The 19,834-nt window shown below is 26.1% G+C and overlaps 1 protein-coding gene across 3 annotated transcripts in view; it reads right to left on the bottom strand.

Moving 5' to 3' along the window:
- The window catches only part of LOC107166703 (lutropin-choriogonadotropic hormone receptor-like), a 74,653-nt gene extending 55,161 nt beyond the window's left edge, over positions 1 to 19,492 (bottom strand). The window contains exon 1 of one of the 3 annotated variants that reach the window (XM_089216064.1): positions 18,723 to 19,492. In XM_089216064.1, coding sequence (XP_089072190.1) covers positions 18,723 to 18,940 — 218 coding nt within the window. In that variant the 5' untranslated portion in view covers positions 18,941 to 19,492. The remainder of the gene's footprint in view (positions 1 to 18,722) is intronic. The other 2 variants (XM_089216062.1, XM_089216065.1) reach the window with 2 other exon arrangements.
- Between the last annotated feature and the right edge of the window lie 342 nt (positions 19,493 to 19,834).

The raw sequence follows: 19,834 nt of genomic DNA, 5'->3' as shown, positions 1-19,834 counted from the left end.
AAGCTTGAAAATTTAATACAAGGCTCTTAACATATTGTTATAATAGCAGTTGAAAAATAAAATAAATTCATAGTCACAATTTTTTTTTATAAGCATTCAAAGTTTGAATTTTGACAACATATTATGTAAAAATCACGAAAATTCGTAAATTATTTTATGCTAGAAATTCATAAAAAATTTTCCTTTTATATCTAAGATTTGAAAATTTAATACAAGGCTCATTTTATATTTTTACAATAGCAATTGAGAAATAAAAGAAATATATAGTCACAATTTTTTTTTATAAGCATTTAAAGTTCAAATTTTGACTAAATACGTAAAAATTACGGAAATGTTCAAATTATCTTAGATAGAAATTCATAAAAGTTTTCCTTTTTAATTCTAAGATTTGAAAATTTAATACAAGGCTCCTAACATATTTTTACAATAGCAGTTGCAAAATAAAAGGAATACATAGTCACAATTTTTTTTTTAAGCATTCAAAGTTTGAGTTTTGACAACATATTATGTAAAAATCACGAAAATACAGAAATTATTTTAAGCTAGAAATTCATAAAAAATTTTCTTTTGATATCTAAGATTTGAAAATTTAATACAAGACTCATAATATATTTTTACAATAAAAATTGAAAAATAAAAGAAATGCGTAGTCACAATTTTTTTTTTTATAAGCATTCAAAGTTTGAATTTTGACAACATATGTAAAAATCAAGAAAATTCGCAAATTATTTCAAACTATAGAAATTCATAAAAAATTTTCTTTTTAAATCTAAGATTTGAAAATTTTTAATAATCTATAATATATCCTAGACAGATAAACCGTCTTCGCTCAGAATCGTTTTTTGTATACAATGATATAATATCATTGGATTCAAATTTAATTCCATCCATTACAGTAACCCACTTGTAACCTACTGTACAGCAGAGCGACATACACGACTTACCCGCTTTTTTATCTTTATGATTAAGGAATTGATTTGAGTATTATATTTTATGTTTGACAGGACAATGAGGAGTGAGTTGTAACCATTAATGTCGATTCTTTCATAATTTGTAATAACAGCTGTTTTGATTCCTTTTAAAAGAGCTATGTATTCAGAAGTATAAATGCTGCTATGACTATGTAATGATTGGAATACTTGAGTAGAACTTTTATTATAATTGCCAGACTTATGCCTGTTGAAGTTTTAGATGCATTTGTATAGATTTGTGAATTATTATGGAAATCTGTATGAATTAGTTCATTAGATAAATTTCGATAGACTATTTCGGGTGTTTCTTTTTTTACATGAGCACTAAGACTGGTATTCATTTCGTAGTTATGTTATCTTCGTGGAAGGGGGGGGGGGGTAATTCAGATTTCATACTGAAGGATTGTGTTAGGTGAGATGTTTTTGTCAGACATTTCTTTACGAAGTCTTATGCTTAGTGGTTTTCTGAGATTCATGTTTAAATCATATACAGATGGAGATTAGTTTTTATTTAAATTATGAATAGTTGAATTATAAGGAGTCGACTAAATTACAGTAATTTATTTGAGTGATAGGATAATCTTATTCTGGGTATTGAATTGGAGATTCCCCAGTGATGGCTAATAAGCTGGAGATAGGGCTATTTCTGAAAGCTCCAGTTGCACATCTTATACCGATGTTATGAACTGGGTCAAGAATTTCGGATATATTACAAGTTTTATATACATTTAATATACTACTACTTTCACTGCATCTAACAGTATTAAGTTAGAGATACTAAGAGTAACATTATCACAAAAAAAGGCGCGATATTTTGTATGCTAATTTTTAAAATAGTTAATACTTATTAATAATTTGGATATACCTTACCAATTTACCAATTTGTAGGCCACATAACATAATATTAACTAAACATTAAACATACATAATAATTAATAACACATAAAGCAGCCTACATAATTTATGTTAACGTATAGATATATACTTGTGTATATATACGTGTCATATGTACTCATATACTTACAGTATATATAATAGATAATATGTATAAAACAAATCCACAGTTTGTGTATTTTATCTATTTTGTTACAAAATTTTTCTTTTTTGTCACATTTTACAAATCTACTCTTAGAAAAACGTTGATTTTTCCTCAGCTTATAAACGGTAAATTTGTTAATATTTATTTGTATAGGTATTTATGACTTACTATCAAATTATTAATGTCCATGATGTCCATATGTAAAGATATTAATCTAAGACAATTTATTTTAATATAATAATATGAGGTTATGATTAAATATTACATAGGTACCTACTTATAATATAATATTATGTAGGTATTTATCAAGGTTGTAGATTAATGGCTTAAACTTTAAAGTATGTTTGTTATAGTAACTCGTATAAATATGGCAAGGATTAAAGTTTACGTCAAACAATATAGGATGTACCATTTAAGTGGGTAGGTCGTAGGTATACTATTATTATAATTTCTATGTATATATAATATTTAATTTTTTTTCACCATTATATTTATTGGTGAAACCATCACTATCAACTTTTGATTTTTATATGGTAACATATTATGAAAATATCATGAATTAATAAAACTATTTTTTCATGAATTTACGTGTCAACATTTTTATTTTTCGTTGATTAATTTGTGAGATATAGCTTCCCAAAGTATTAGTGGTTTTTACTATTTTTTCAATAATTAAATCTAAGGTAACAAAATAAATAACAATTAATTTAATTATGTTTAGATTGGCATATGGGTGTAATTGGATATTCAATTTAATATATTCAAATTTGTAATTTTTTTTTTTTAAATTTATTACTATTTTCTATTTTCTTAATATTATAATATTAATCAAATAATATTAAATAATCAACCAAAATGTGTTTTATAATTTATGAAAATATTTTAAATAGGAAATACAAATTGATAACTTTCGAAGATAGAAATTATCTCCCCGTTGCCCACAAATGAAAATCTCTCATGTTTACTCAATTATGTATTTTTTTTAGAGAAAATATTCAATTTTTTTACGTAAATCACCACTACACCAGGGCAATAACGGTGCACGTAGGTACCCTTATTTAAAACCTTGCAAAAAGATAAAAAAAATTTTAAATAATGGTTAAATTTTAGTATTCATCATAGATATAGTTACTGAAAACAAAATATACTAATAGAAAATACTGAGTCGTATCATCAATTATCAATACATACTTATAATATTTGTATTAATTTATTGATCGGCATTTCGCCTTTTGACAAATAATTAAAAAATATTTTTCATCGATAAACGATAACACTATTACATGATTTGAATATATAGCCATAATCTCTATATTTTTATTTTTTTATCATTACCTATACTTAAATTAATAAAACGGAAATATATTATTAATATTTTTACTTTAATTGAGGTTTCAAGAATTTTTTTTTGGATAAATTAATTCAAAAAAATAATTGTATACTTTTGAACGTGAAAACTCTTTCAATAACATAGTTCTGATCACAATTTATTATTTTTCTTAATCGTTCTTAACTTTTTTATAAGGACGTATAGCCAACATAATAACTTTACACGCGCTAGTTTATAGGATAACAAAGTTACCATAGTTCTTCAGTCTACCCTAACTTTTACTGTTATTGAACTCTCTCGTCACTCCACTTATCCGCCTTAACATTCTCATCTCCACAACACTCATTTTCCTCTCCATTGTTTTATCTATAGCCCAAAATTCCTATCCATTCATCATTGCCAGCCTTACTACTGTATTATAAGATTTACCTTTTAACCTGATTGAGATTCTTCTATCGCATAAAACACCTGGTGCTCTCTTCACTTCATCCATCTACACTTAATCCTATGCATAATATCTTCGACAAAACTACCATTCTTTTGTAATACGGGTTCTAAGTACTTGAAACTATCAACTTCGTCCACTGCCTTACCCACCATACTCATTGCATGAGTATACTGATTTAGTCTTTGGGTTCTATCTCTAATATAAAAATTAAACTCAATGTACACAGTTTTACTTCTATTAATTTTTAATCCTTTACTCTCAAGTAACCTCCTCCAGACTCCCTCCAATCAACACTACATCATCCACAAGCAACATGCACCGTAGTATCTCACCTTGTATATACTTTTTGTGATTTCGTCTATCACTTAAGAAAACAAGTAAAGGACTCAATGCCAAACGTTGGTGCACTCCAACCCTAAACTTCTAAGTTTCACCAACAAGGTTTATAACTCTTGTGTTCGCTCCTTCAAACTTTCAATTATATTTACATACGCATTTAGCAACCCTTACTTCATCAATACCCATTTCAAAACCTCTGTCGTATAGGCCTTCTTTAGATCAATAAAAATCATATATAACTTCTTTTTTTTCTCTATACTTTTCCATCACTTGTCTTAGACAAAATATCGGCTCCATTGTCAACTTTCCGGCATAAAACCAAACTGATTTTTTTTAAACAGATGTATCAACTCTAATCCTTAAATCAATTACCTTTTCTGAAATCTTCATAGTGTGACTCATAAGTTTTATGCCTTTCTAGTTTTCACATTCCTATACATCTCCTTTTCCTTTAAAAATTGGTATCGCATAGCTTTTTATCCAAGTGTCTGGAATTTTTCCTCCGATTAAAAACCTGTTGACGAACCTTGAAAACCAGCCTACACTCTACTCCTAATCTCTCTAACACTTTCCAAGCTTCTACTGGTAATCCATCTCGATCTACTGCTTTCTATTTTTCTAACCACCCATGACACTTCTTCCTCTCTTATTAAATTGACCATGCCTAAGTTCATTTCACATTGATCTACTTCCTCACTCGAAAATTTCTCATTTAACAATTTTTCAAAATACCTTTTCTATCTATTCATTATCTCCTTGTCATTTGTTAATTTCTGTTTACCTTCGTCTCTTATGCATCTTACGTTTAGTACATCTCTGGTTTGTTTTTCTCTACTCTTAGCTAGCTGGTACACTTCAATTTCCCTTTTTCTTGTTCCTTATCTCTTATACAACTCATCATATTTATCTAATTTTGTTTTACTTACTACTTTTTTTGCTGCCTTATACAAATTTTTGTACACAGTCCAATCCTCTCTTCTTCTAGATTTTTGCAAAATTTTAAACTGGGATTTTTTCTTTTAAATTGTGGTTTGCACTTTCTTTTCTCACCATTACGTTTATTTATCTTCTGGCATTTTACCTCTGTTTTCTTCTAACACTTCCCTACACTTCTTTTATACTCCCGTCTACATTCATTATACCAATCTCTCGTCTTCTGTGTAAATACTTTTTCATTCTCACCACATAATTTCCACCACCTAATTATTGCTTCCTTCTTTAATTTTTTCCTCCTAGTCACCCTCTTTTTATTGCACCAGATCTCTACAACCATAAGTTTATGCTGTGTTGTCACATTTTTTCCTGAAATTACTTTGCAATCCTTACATTTTTACGCATTACCTCTTCTCACTATAAAATAATCTATTTGAGACTTATTCCTTCCACTTTTAAAGGTAACATAATGTTCTTCTTTCTTCCTAAAATATGTGGTCACAATGGCCAAATCATACGCTGTAGCCAAATCAAGTACTTTTCCTCCTGCGTCATTTCTGAGACCAAATCCATACCCTCCATGTTACTATTGACCACACATGTGACTGATGAAACGGCTACCGCACCCGCTGCCCTGCTGGTACTAGTCATCCCATCTCTCAGGCTAACTCCACACCCAACTATATTTCCTTTCACTTGTTTTTCTCGTGCACATCCGAGATGGGAAAACTCTCCTACATAATTTGTTGAACCTCTCATACAGATTTAACAAAAGTTTTACACCAGCTGTCGACCTGACGAAATTTCATTTGTCGTCTTTTACGACAGGCTGAAGAGCCGTGAAAGTATTCTAATCCCCTTCCACAGGGGTAGTATATGTGCAATGGGCTAAAAAGTTCAGCAGAGTGGAACGCCTTGCCGTAGATACATAATAATTTATTATAATATTTGCCACTGAATAGAGTCACCATTCTTGAAAGGGTCACTTACTTATAGGAAGCCATAGTACTTATATAAAAAATTCTTTTAAAATTATACTTATTAAATATAGATACAAATAAATCCATTCAGAAAGTATTCCATGTACATTTCAAACTATAGTTTAAGGAAAAAGTATTCAAACAAATAAAAAATATACTTGAAATTAAATACTTTTCAAATATTAGTTATTTGTAAAGTAGGTGAGAAAATTAATTTTATGAAAATCTGTAGAAACTTAACATTAAATGAAATTGAATATTCACACATAAAATACTGTTATATCATTAAATGATTGATTATTTTGTTATAAGCGAACAATCGTACTTGAAGTATTCAACAAATATTTTTATTTTTATTTTCTACATATTATGGTCGAATTTATTTAATTTATTTTTCTATAAATATTGATAGAAAAATTATTCACTCGATAAAAAATCGTGAAAATTTAACACAAGGCTCCTTATAGAATTTATTGCAGCCAATTAAAAAACATTATAATATTATTTATTATAAAGAAAGTGCTGAGATGTTTAAAAAGCCATTTGGAATTCAAATTTTTGTCAAAATCGTAGAATATTGCAAATTATTTCTTAATTAAAAGAGCATATAATTTTTAGTATTTATACCTAAAGTTGAACAATTTAATATAAGATTCTTATAATTAAGTTTATATAGATTGATATATATTATCATATTATATTATTATATTTGATTGGAAGGTAATTTAATTAAAATATGTATAAGAAATAAACTAATACAATTTTTTTATAAACATCGTTAGATCATATTTGGACTAAAATATAGATATTTAAGCGATGAATTACATATTAATTTATTTTGTCAAAATTTAAAAATATTATTCATAGCTACATAAAATTTTTAACATAATACGTATATAAAATGTAAAATATATAATTAAATAATGTTGTGTATATAAAGATATTTTCAATTGCTATGTTTTTTACCTACAACAATTCAATAATATTGAGTTCTACATTAATTATTATCACATTAGGTACATAATTAACAGAAAGAGTGGACTGAGTCACACCAGCTTCCTATTTTGGAGATTGGAAGCGTCGCGCGTCGTAGATAGGTATAGTGCTTGTACAATGTACCTACTTGTTAATATCGCGGGATGTGTCAAAAACATTATAAAATACGATTTTACGATAAAAATCTTACGAAAATTGATACAAGAACGTGTCAAACAACTAATTTAGGGTAATAAAATATTAAAATAAGCGTTTATCGATAAATATGGGTCCATGGACCTTCACAGGCCGCATAAGTTACATACCTATCTAACATTCTAACAGCATAGATACATAGTTCCATATCTGGCTACCAAAATAAAAATAAATAAAATACACAAAGCTTATAACAGGTGATTAACTATAAACATAATATAAAGTGTTGATGGTACTGTTAAGGTCATGACATCTAAGAATATGAAATATTTCACGTGCAAACTTAAAACTTCCACCCTTCCTGAAATATTGAAAAATAAATATTTCATATTTCAATAAATAGTTTCAGAAAAATATCACTTGATGGTTAAGCTAATTTCATACCTGGTTTATAATTATCAATATTTAATACCCGATTACGATGTAAGGAAGATATGTATAGGTTTGATAATTATATTATTTAGTTTATATAATGTACAGTGTAAACACTATTTCTATAACATTTTAAACTTAACATTCAAATAAGTTGATGTTTTTACTGTTTTTACTATAGATTTAAAATAAAATTTTATTTCTTATTTTTATTTTTATCAAAATGCCATATTGCATGAAAGTTTCATGAAATTTTAAAACCCTAGTACCTAAAAATACATTAAGATAATATTAAATACGGGTATTACACATTTTTGTAAATTAACTTCTATAAACGGATAAAGGAAATAGAATATTTAAAATTAATTAAGGAGGACGTCGGCCTCAACTCTCATAGCCTTTTCCCTCATTTTATTCACCCCTGATTACCTATAAACACTTGGTATCAATATTTAACTATATTCAACAACTAACAAAACTGTCGAACTAAATTTATACACATTTTTCTGTTATCGCCGTCTTGGCTTCGATTCATAATAAACGGTAAACGAGAATTCCTAAAATGGGATGTCACACATGTTCACTAACGTGAACTTAAATCTTGACGATATGCAATGAAGAGTATTGGATAAAGTGAATTGGTGAAAGTAAACTTTTTTTGTCAGGCTACATTTTATCAAAATCTGAGTACCTAATTTGTTATTTTATCACACCTATAAAAAACTTGTGAGAATTTAAAACTTATAATAAAATTAAAAACCTTACACAATAATATTGGTAGGTACCTATAGGCTATATTTATATACTATTTAATACGTATGTAGAAACTCATGAATCTAACAGTAATATTTAATATGTCACCCTAAATATAAAACAATTTATTTGATTCATAAATTAGCAGTTGTATAAAATATCATCACAGCCTACATATATAATTTTTTCTATTGAAGTTTAAGATATTATGTATCTTATGATAATCCAAAAATACCGCCAAGGAATTAGGACTGTTAGGAGTATAGTTATATGATAAAAAATAAGAAGAACACATACCTATGATGGGAATTTTAGATCTATGTCGTAACTCCCTGAATATTATGCATATTCATATAGGTAGGTAGCGTTAAAAATATACTTCAAACGTATGTTATATTAAAAGAATAATACAAATTGTCAACATTTTAAAACTTGCTTTATGACATTACTTATATCAACCATTTCAAAATTACAATAATATCTATTTCTAAGAATTACTTTTCATTGTTTATTAAAAGTTTGCATTATGCTTTGCTATTAGATGTTAAAGGAATCTCCTATAATGTAAGGATATGATATCTCATATCTATTGTTAAACTATGGTATTTAAATACGATTTATAATAGGTACTATTAACAGCATCGTTATTTACATAATTGAATTAAATATAAACTATTATATTCAATTCCACTTAAATTTTTTTCTTCACTCAAAGTTATAGGTACTTACTATATAAAAATCTTATTCGAATAAAGGGATTTAATTACAGCCAAAAATGTCACAATAATACATTAAAATGTATGTATCATGCATAAAAACGTAATATATTTTATTAGGCTTTACTAAAAATATTTTAATAACATATGTTTATTTTGGAAACGATATTTTTTCAACGAAATATTTTTAGATTTATTGATATATTTTAGACCACGTGCATTAAAACAATATTGTTTTCTTTAAGCCAACTTAAATGTAGAGTCTAAAAAGAAGGCTGGAATATTAAGTAGACGAATAAACTAAGAAAATAAACCAATATTATGTTAGATATTATATTTAGTTAAATGCTTTTTTTGTATTATTGAAAAATAATGAAATACAAAATTAAATTTTCAACACAAATTTGGAAGAAATATTTTTAAAAAATTCAAAGCTGACACATATACCTATAGAAGGATTCAGAATACACATATTTATATTAAATTAATAGTTATATAGATCAGTAGCGTACGCAGAATTCTTTAATGGGGGGTTACCATATTTTATATGCGTATATAAAAAAAAAAAATTTAATTAGTGAATATTATAATAATATATATTATTTCCACCTATTCACGAGGGGAATATGCCAATACGCACTTAAATAATTATCTTACTTAAATATGTAAATTAAATTTATTTGTTTAATCATAAATTCATATTTTATAAACCAAAGTATAAAATGCATACGAAGTAAAAAGCCCAGGCATGTAAAGAAAGACACTTTATATTTTTAGAACAAAAATTACCTTTGGGATACTTGAAATAATATAACTTTATGAAGCACTAATATAGTAATAATGATAATAATAAATTATTAATTTACAAGCGGGTATAATAATATGATTAATATACTATACGATAACCTTTTTTTTTTCACTAGGTACGTCTTCTCTTATTCAATATTCAAACTATTTTATGTAAAAAATAATGATAAAAGATTCGTTGATTGCTTTCAGCTGCTAAAAGTTTCTGTATAATTTTAATTTTATATCAATATTGGACTTTAACATTATGCATATTACTTTTTATCCAGTTTACTCAATTTTTAAGCTGGGTACTTACCTATTTTTCTATAAAGGTTACCTACAATTATTATTATAGATCCCATAAAACACAGTTGATTATTTCCACAAAAATTTCTTAAAAATACCTTTCAATATAATAATCTTGATGAAAGAACTACAATGTTTAAATACTCAAATCAAATAATTTGGAACATAAACCAACTCAATACTCACATGAATAAAATTAATTCTGAATTAGGTATGTAATAAGCACTTTAAAATATTTTCACTACCTATTCTAAAAAAAATATTTATCTGTGAACTATCCATGTAAATTTGTTGTTTATATTTTTAATTTACTTCTATAGTTTAAGTTGATTATTACTCTTTGGATTTTTTTTTCATACAATATTTTATGGGATCAAATAGTTAGATAATTAAAAAGTTTTTATTATTTTAAAATAGTAGGTGCTTTAAAATTGTTTTACCTTTAAAAATTGTTTAATTTAGACGTTACTTTACCTAGCTGCTTAATTATCAACTGGTGCTCTATGTTATTTATAATCATTGTATCATCGCATTCCGAAAAATTTTGATATTTTAATATATTTTTTCAAGATTAAATTATTTTTAATACTTATTGAACATATATTATAGATTCTGAACAGAGGGATGAATGTATTGATTTTACAATGATGTGTGTTTTTTTATTTTATTTTTTTGTCTGTCAGCAAGGTTTTGGATAGTAATAATGCTTCGATTTTTAGACTCAGTCCCGTTTCTGTTAGGAAAGTGAATGCCATTGGTGCATTATAGAGGTCAAAAGTAAGAAATGTCCAATACTTTTCAAGAGCGTCAGGAAAAACCCTAATACAGTAATGGAAAAACGGGAATTTTTACGTAAAACCAGTTTTCGACCAAATCGATTTTTTTATATGGTTGTAATTCAAAAACTAATCACTGTAAGTACAGTAAATAACTTGACATTTTCACTAAATGTGAAAATGAATTTTTTTTTGAAGTGTCGACAAAATTTTTTTGGCCCAAACCAAAATACTTGAAAATTTAATACAAAGTTTGTCATAAGTTATTCTTATAGTGATTAAAAAATTATAAGAATACATATGCACAATTTTTTTTTATTAGCATTTGAAGTTCAAATATTGACAAATATTCATAAAAACCGTGAATATTTGCAAATTATTTTGTAGTTCAAAATTCATAAAATTGTTTGTATTTATATCTAAGGTTAAAAAATTCAATTTTCATTCAAATTCAAATTTATTTAAGTATAGTGAATATCAAGTAAATGAGTTTTGAAAACGTTTAATATTTGATAAAGATATGTAAAATATAGGAATTCCATTAGAATTTAGTTAATGACAACTTATAAATTTATAATAAACCAATTATTGGGCACTCTTCTTTTAAAATACCGTATCATCATAAGTCCAATGCATTAACCTTTTTACCTACTTCAAAAAAAATAAAAATACAATTTTTTTGCATGAAATATTATATATTTATAAACAACCAGTAGTCACTCGATCATTTACCAGTAAAGAGCGTTTTAATTTTAGAATACAACTATATCCGGCTATAAGTACGTTTAGAGATTGTCCTCAAGTCAGTTTGGTAATAATAAAATAAAATGTGAATATTTTAAATAGTAGGAATGTTAAAATATTAAAAAATAAAATATAACTTATTACACCTATTAGCAATATACTACGTATAGTTTTCCAAATAATCAATTGTATTTTTAACACGATAAGGACACTTAAAAAAATGTATATTTTTAACTTAATTTTTTTTTTATTTAAACTTAAATGTTCATCAAATTATTGAATAATGGGTCCTATCACAACAAATAGCGTAAATAATAAATTATATTTGTTTAATACATTTAAATTACAGGACATCAAAATCGTTGCATATATGGCGTAGATACCTTCATAAAATATGATGAAATAAGTTAATTTGTAAATTTGAATGTGTATATCAAAGACGCATTATCAAATTAATAACGTACTATAAATAGTTAGTACTAATATGAAAAAAACATATGATTTAGTCATCTGGACTCAGTATACACTGTAAGTGCAAATTTTATGATTGTTGATTAAATTATTATTCTAGATCACAGCAAAGTATATAAGTCGATATAACGTAAATCAAGTTTTCCCATAAGTTATACCTACTCATTGCAAATTTAAAATAGAAAAATACATATTCAAGCTTTTAATGTTAAAGTTTCTCAAAATTCGTCAAAATCACAAGCGATTTTCAAATTGAATTAATTTATAGATTAAAAGTTGAAAAATCCATTAAATTTTAAATTTTAATAGCTAAAGCTTGAAAATGAAATAAAAAATGTTTAGTGAATGTTTCATTAAGTTTTCTAAAACTATGAAAACATTGATAATTCATTTTTTTTATAAATGTTTAGATTTTTAATGTTTATGAAATTGAATGATAAAATAAAAAATAGCGATTTTTCCTCAACTAATTTTAGTTATTTTTATGTTATTCAAAATTCAGCAGATTCCTTAGGGGGAGCCACAGTCTCCTTCCAAGCCCGTATTTCAGAAAAATTGTATATTGTTAAAAAAAAAATTTTTTTAAAATCGATAGATTTTGAAAAATATTACTTAGCTTTTTCCCCTCAACATGTATATGGAGTGGTATATGTCAAAAGTATTCATTGTATACACCAATAAGATAATCTATAAGAACTATTAATTTTTTTGTTTTTGTCAACAAATAATGAAATTTCAAAATATTTAAACTAATTACAATCATAATTTAATATAATATAATATACGACACGACAAACCTATTCACACCATTCTATGGTACGTGGTATATTGACTTATAAGCTTATAAGTAACAAAATATTAACTATATAATATTATAAGCAACGTTTCAAGAAATTAAAATTAAACACATTTATTAAAGTATACCCTACTAAATTACAAAGTAGAACGACTTATCCGGTTACTTCCGAACCTAGAAATCCTGAAATCTATTCGTACCAATTTTCGTGATGACCCAGTAAATCAAATTGATAGGAAAAAAAATCGAATTCTTTATTTTCTTGAATTTTATCATGTTTATAACATTATTGTAATTATTATAAAAAAACTAATTCTTAACATACTACGTTGTTTTCAAGTAATTAAATTATTAAGTACATGTATTATGAAACTTTTTGTTCTCTTATACATAATTACACTAAAAAAATCAAATAATTGAAACCTTCTTTAGTCTCTACATAAATACATATTAAATTCACTTCAGTAAATTTCATTAAATATGATATTTTAATTATAACCTTTTAATCATAATATGCAAAGTACCTATATGGAAAACAACAATTTTACTATATTGTCAACATAAATGATTATGTAAAATGTATACTTCATCATGTGCACAAAACAAAGTTAAATATAGATGAAAATATGAAATTCTCAGTATCGTGTTTAAAAAGGTCAGAAATTAATTTCAAATATTATACGATTTAAAATTTTAATTTAAAATTGATAACGTACCTATATGTATTAAATAATGGTACCTAGCTATAATCATAATAATGTTTTTTACTTCATATGCTTGCTATTTTTATTCCTATATCACCTCATCATTGCTCATATAGGTAACTAAATTGTCTAAATATATGGAGGTACCTATGATATTTGTTCACATAATATAAAATATATTGTAATATGTATTTTTATTATCAAGTTAATAAAGTTGGAAATAATGGTTAATTTGAATCAGTCAACTATAAGCATACACAATAACAATCAATGAATCAACAAATAGTTAAATATTAAAAAGAAAAAAAGAAAATAGTAATTACATATATTGTTTTCATTTTACTCATTTTACTCATTTTACTCATTTTACTCATTTTATTATAGATTATAGATTTTATTATAGGTAGACAGTTATAGCGTTATAATTTCCATTTTCAAATTCAATGTTTTATTTTATAATTTTACAAAAAACAACGTATTAATTAAATTAAAAACAAAAATAAACTAAATTTTAATACTATGATATGTATTTGATTATATTTAAGTATAATATCAATAATTATTATGAGATTTAATTATTGCATAATTTTTTTGATAAATTTTATATTTGTTATGACTATATATATAAAGTCACGTTTGAACTTTGATTAAATATAATTTACATGTTACGAATAATTATAATTATAATTATAATTTAGAAATCTCTATTTCGAATGATAAAGTTTCAACAAAATAATAGCTTATAAACTATACCAACATTTAAGTATACATTTTAAATTATACATAATATATTGCATTAAAATACTGCTTTTTTTTATAAGTCTGAGTATTATAGCCGAGTTAAGAATTTCTCAATGAAAAAGATCTGTTTAAATAACTTATAAAACACCTATATTATTTTTCATTAAAAATATTGGTAAAAACTAGTAAATATAATAAGGTTTAAATATTCAATTAAGTACCTACTAGCAATTATTACTTTCATTATAATGTTAACATAACTATTTCATAATTTTATTATAAAAACTCAAACATAACAATATGGAATAATTTTTTTTATACAAACTTGAAATTCACTTTGAAAAGGTATTACTGGTCATTATTTAAAATGTAATTAATATAATAAAATACTTAAATCATTTAAAGTATTCATTAAAACAAAAATGGCGCTTACAATATTGTACTCGCACAAATTGAAGATTGTATACATTTTTAAAAACTCATCTGCGATGTATGTATATAACACTGAATTGACAACATTTTTATTATAAACCTCACTATTTAGTTTAATATTTTATTTAGATCAAACAAGCTGTAAGAAAGCAGACAATTCAGACTCATATTGTTAGATCAAAAAGCAAAAACTCGTCTAACACAGAAATTATAAAGTAGATTATCTGATAATTTAATATTAATATAAAATTTACCTTGATTCCTTAGTGAAACTAAATAAAGTAAATAAGATTTAAAAACATTCACATACCTACTTGAATATTATACGTGCACAATTCAATACAATACTAAAATTAACAATAAAAAATTGTTTTTGTATATATTTATATACATTATAATTATATAAGTCTATAATATACAACTATAGCATGTTAAATTAAGAAATTGTTTTGAAACACCTTTATAAAAAATAATACAATTTTAATTTTTTGGGGCTAAAATTATGAAAATCCCAACAAAATTAAAAATTTATCAACAAGCGAATTTTGGCTACATACCTTTGTAACGAAAGAAAAGTATTGTGTTTTCATGCAATATCGTGTATCTAAATTATTCTATAGTAAAGACTAAAGAATGTATTCCTGAATAAAAATTACTATATAAATACATAAGCTATAAACTTAATAAAAGGGTGCCTATATACTACTGGAAATATATAGTAGTATATCTATAAATTCTATAATCTATTAAATTTTTGAAAAGAAAAAAACTTTTGTCTTCTCTAACATAGCTATACAGATGGTGTGAAATTTAATATAGTAAAGTTAATATTCTTTCATTTTATATTTTTTTGTTAAGGTAAACTATAACAAGCCTATTTTCACGGCATCTCACTGCCATTTAAATATTATTCGTTTAACGTTTAACCATTGATTAGAATAGAATAGTATTGAATATTTTATACTTGAGTTATATAACTTAGGTAGGTATAAGTATAATGATAATATAATAATATGATTGTTTTCTTTCCTACATGTAATTCGCAAATATCATTAAAAATTTTATTCATTCATGGTTGACACTCTTAGCGTTACTAGTTGAGCTTCTTATGTAGGTACTGCAGTTTGTAAAAGACTGCAGCCTGCCGTTTTTCCCAACTATGTATTTACAAGTTTTTAACTTTTAAGTAGATATTGGTGGTAGCATATGGTGCTAAATAACCACAGTAATAAAACATAGATACACTGCATTTTTTAATGATTTCTCTGTATGAAATAATAGTAGACAGTTTTATTTTTAGAAGTTTGTTTAAGATAAAATTATGGATGTTTTATGTTAGTTGATATGAAGACGAAGCAAGAATATGATTTGTAAGTATATAGTGTCTCGATAAGGATGTTAGAAATACAACTAAAGATATTGGTTCATGATTTTCAATGAAATCATGACAGGAAATCGTTTCACAAATTCAATTAATGAAATAATTTATCAAAAAACTAATAGTTTCCTTGGTTACATAAAAATAAATTCGTTTGCATTCAAATAAAGTAATGAATTCAATAATTCATATAATAGCCATGTACCTATTATATGTGCTGAGTAACAACATTTATTCATTTGAGCTCGGTATTCGTTTGCATGGCAGAACGTGTTAGACGTATGTAAAATCACTTCGATTTTGACAAATACTTTTCGGAGTAAAATTTGCATTGTATTGAACATTGCTTTTATTTAAAACGACAAGTGCCAAGTATACATAAAATATATTGAAATCGGTTAAAAAATAGCCTACCAAAAAAACAACATATAATAAAATTTTAACAATAATATAATTGATACGACGAATGAAACCAAACACCAAAAGTCGGGTTTTAGAAAATCGGCAATATAAAATTGTGGAATGTTAAAAAACAATTCTAGATACCTTGTGTACATATTATACTACAAAACTGTTTCTTAATTGCCCGAGGAGTATTATAGATACCTACAATTATACCAATAGTATAAATAAATAACATTCAAACAAAATAATATTTAGAAAATACTCCAGAATAAATGGTTTGTATTATTGTGTCAATGAATATGAAAATTCAAATTGTGAAGTCTTTAAAAAAATTCATTTTTTTTTTTTTGTTGTACCTATCATTCAAGTATATGTTACATTATATATAGTTTGGTTTCAGCGAGTCTTACAAGTGGATTTTATTAGTTTGCTAAGCAATCGCTCAATGACGTATGCTCATCATTGCTCATGCATATCAATTATATTTTTATACAAAGGTATATGTAACTCTATAAATTCTTCTCTATGTCTTAATTTAAAAATTAGATATTTTAAACCAGTGGATCACAACCCAATTTTAGAAATTTTGTGTCACAATTTAAATAATTTAAAATCTGAATGGTATAAATATTTTTAAATTAAAATTTACAAATATATTATGGAGCATTTAAACCATAATATAATACCAAATGTAACATTTATATGTATTCAGTTCTAATCTAATCTATTAAAATTTATAATTTAAAAAGGCAATTTAATATTATGTACACTAATAAATCAGTATAGGTATTATAATTCTAAATTAACATACTAAATTGTTGTTTATTTTTCGTTCACTGCCAAGTCCAAAATGGATCACTATCAAATATTTAAAAAAAATTCGAAACTACTATTTATAGGTGTATAGATTACGAAAAATTAAAAAAACCAAAAATAAAATCATATTCCATAATAATACTTTTGAATTTAAGTAGTGCACCTGTTGCACCTTTGTTTTGCAGTCAAGATAAATCAAAAACAATATATATATAATATATATTCAAATTGTAATATTGTATATACCTACTATAATATGTATGAAATATAGGTAGGTAGATGTTTAACTTTAAATTGCAATTATATGTTTAATGTATTTGAACTAAAAAAATATTTTCTCTCCTTATTTCATAACATAAAAACGCTATTATTATACGTAATGAGTTCGATACGAGCAGATAAATTGTAGTCGTACCATAAGCCCATTATTGTTATTAAGATGACACTTATTCTAATATCATTCCATAAAACGGTGGGTATTACTCGTAAATCACTCATACAATATAAATATTTCCTATAGCATTAAAAAAAAATTAACTATTATAATAGTCTTGTCTGAAAAGAAAAATGTTAATTTTGATATTATGCCTAATTTATTGAATAATTATTTTCAATATACACCAAAATAACTGGTGTAGACGTACCTATACCGTAGTTTTTTTGTACAAACATAATATATCTAAGTGCCATTTAGAAGATATAATTTTGGAATGTATTTAATGATCAATATTAATTTTAAAAAATAACATTAGGTAATCTGTATTTTTATTCTAAGCAATTTAATTGTGGGTATTAGAAAATTAAACTTTTTTTATATAACATTTATACCACAATTATTTTAATTTTTTTTTTTATAATTTTTGTCGATTACCTATACAATTTTAACGTACAATTACGTGTGCAGTTTTAAAGGAATTAAATCCAATCTTTAATTATAATTTACTTATGTGTATAAATATATACTTTAAGCTAACAAAACTAAACCAACTATACCTACTCTACAACCATCTTGGTCTGGTGCTATACGCTACAATAATATTATGATGATTATTATAAACTAAGCAGCCTATAAACCAGCTAATTATTATTGAACGAAATAATTTATTAAATAGGTACATCAAAGCCTTTTATAGCGCCTTTGATAGCGCCCATAGGTCGGTTATATTATAATTTATTGTACATAATATATATATATATACACGTCATAACATAATTTCTATAATAATTATTAATTATATTATTACCTATTTAACATTATGAATTACGGTAGTATAAATATTTATAAAATTTACCTGTTGGACGAGGGACGGTGTCGACGCATGTTGACGACGACGGATTTTCGTCTGTTGTTGCCGGCAACCAATAAGACGGTCACGTCGTCCGTCCGCGAAGAGTCGCCGCGGCTTACAGTGCGCGACATGGCGTGCGATGCGACAAATACGGCGAGCAACGCGTCCGGTGCGTTTAAATAGATGAGTGTGAACCTCATCCGTGGTTCGCCGTCAGTCATCGCCGCCGCCGCCGCTGACGACGATGGCGTTCGACGACGGCGCGATGCCAGTGAGGGCGGGGGCCGGGGCGGTTGAACTCGCGGCGTTTAGGTCCGACGACGCGCGACGCCGACGCAACGGGCAAAACGGACCGAATGACATGGTATTAAAATAATATTGTCATGTACGTACAACGATCGCACAGGTATTATGATAATAATACAATATTATTATTTTCCTTATTGTAATGTTATCATAATTATTGTTATTTATGACGACGTGATGCTGTGGCTAAAATGAATTTTTCGCACCCCAATAATTAATCGTACAACGATATTCTTATAGCAACGTGTCGGTCCCGGTCCCGGTGGCCAATGCGATTACAATTGTCAATGATATCGTACATGCAATACCGATATTAATAATATTTAATAGTCGGGTGTTACGCGATACTAAAAATAATATCATACCTGCAGTAGTTGATGTGAATGCGACGATGTTATAACAATAATTATTGGTAAAAATACTGTTGCGATGTGTGCGCGTGCGAAACGGGTTGAAGACTGCGGGCGGCGCGGCGGTGTATGGCGTATGCGAAACCGTTTTTGTCGTCGCCATCGCCATCCTCTCGAGTATCTACGACATAATAATATATTTTTATCTGGTTAATGCCAGGTACTTGTGTTTACGATGGTTTTTTTTCCATATACCTCGGTAACATATTGAGAACGCGTTACCCTACCTTTATTTTTATACCTATAAATTATACTAGGCTCATACGTCGTGTCGCGTGTTTGCTCGGAGTTAATCCGAGATAAACATTCGGTGCGACGTTTTCCGTTATTAAAATTATTCTGTCGTTATTAATAAATAATAATAATATAAATATATGTATATCGTAACATAATTATTAT

This window comes from Diuraphis noxia, unplaced genomic scaffold (genome assembly GCF_037042655.1).
Source record: "Diuraphis noxia isolate RWA-SAM2 unplaced genomic scaffold, SU_Dnox_SAM2 contig0001, whole genome shotgun sequence".
NCBI lineage: Eukaryota > Metazoa > Arthropoda > Insecta > Hemiptera > Aphididae > Diuraphis > Diuraphis noxia.
This window is presented reverse-complemented; position numbering and strand designations above follow the sequence as displayed.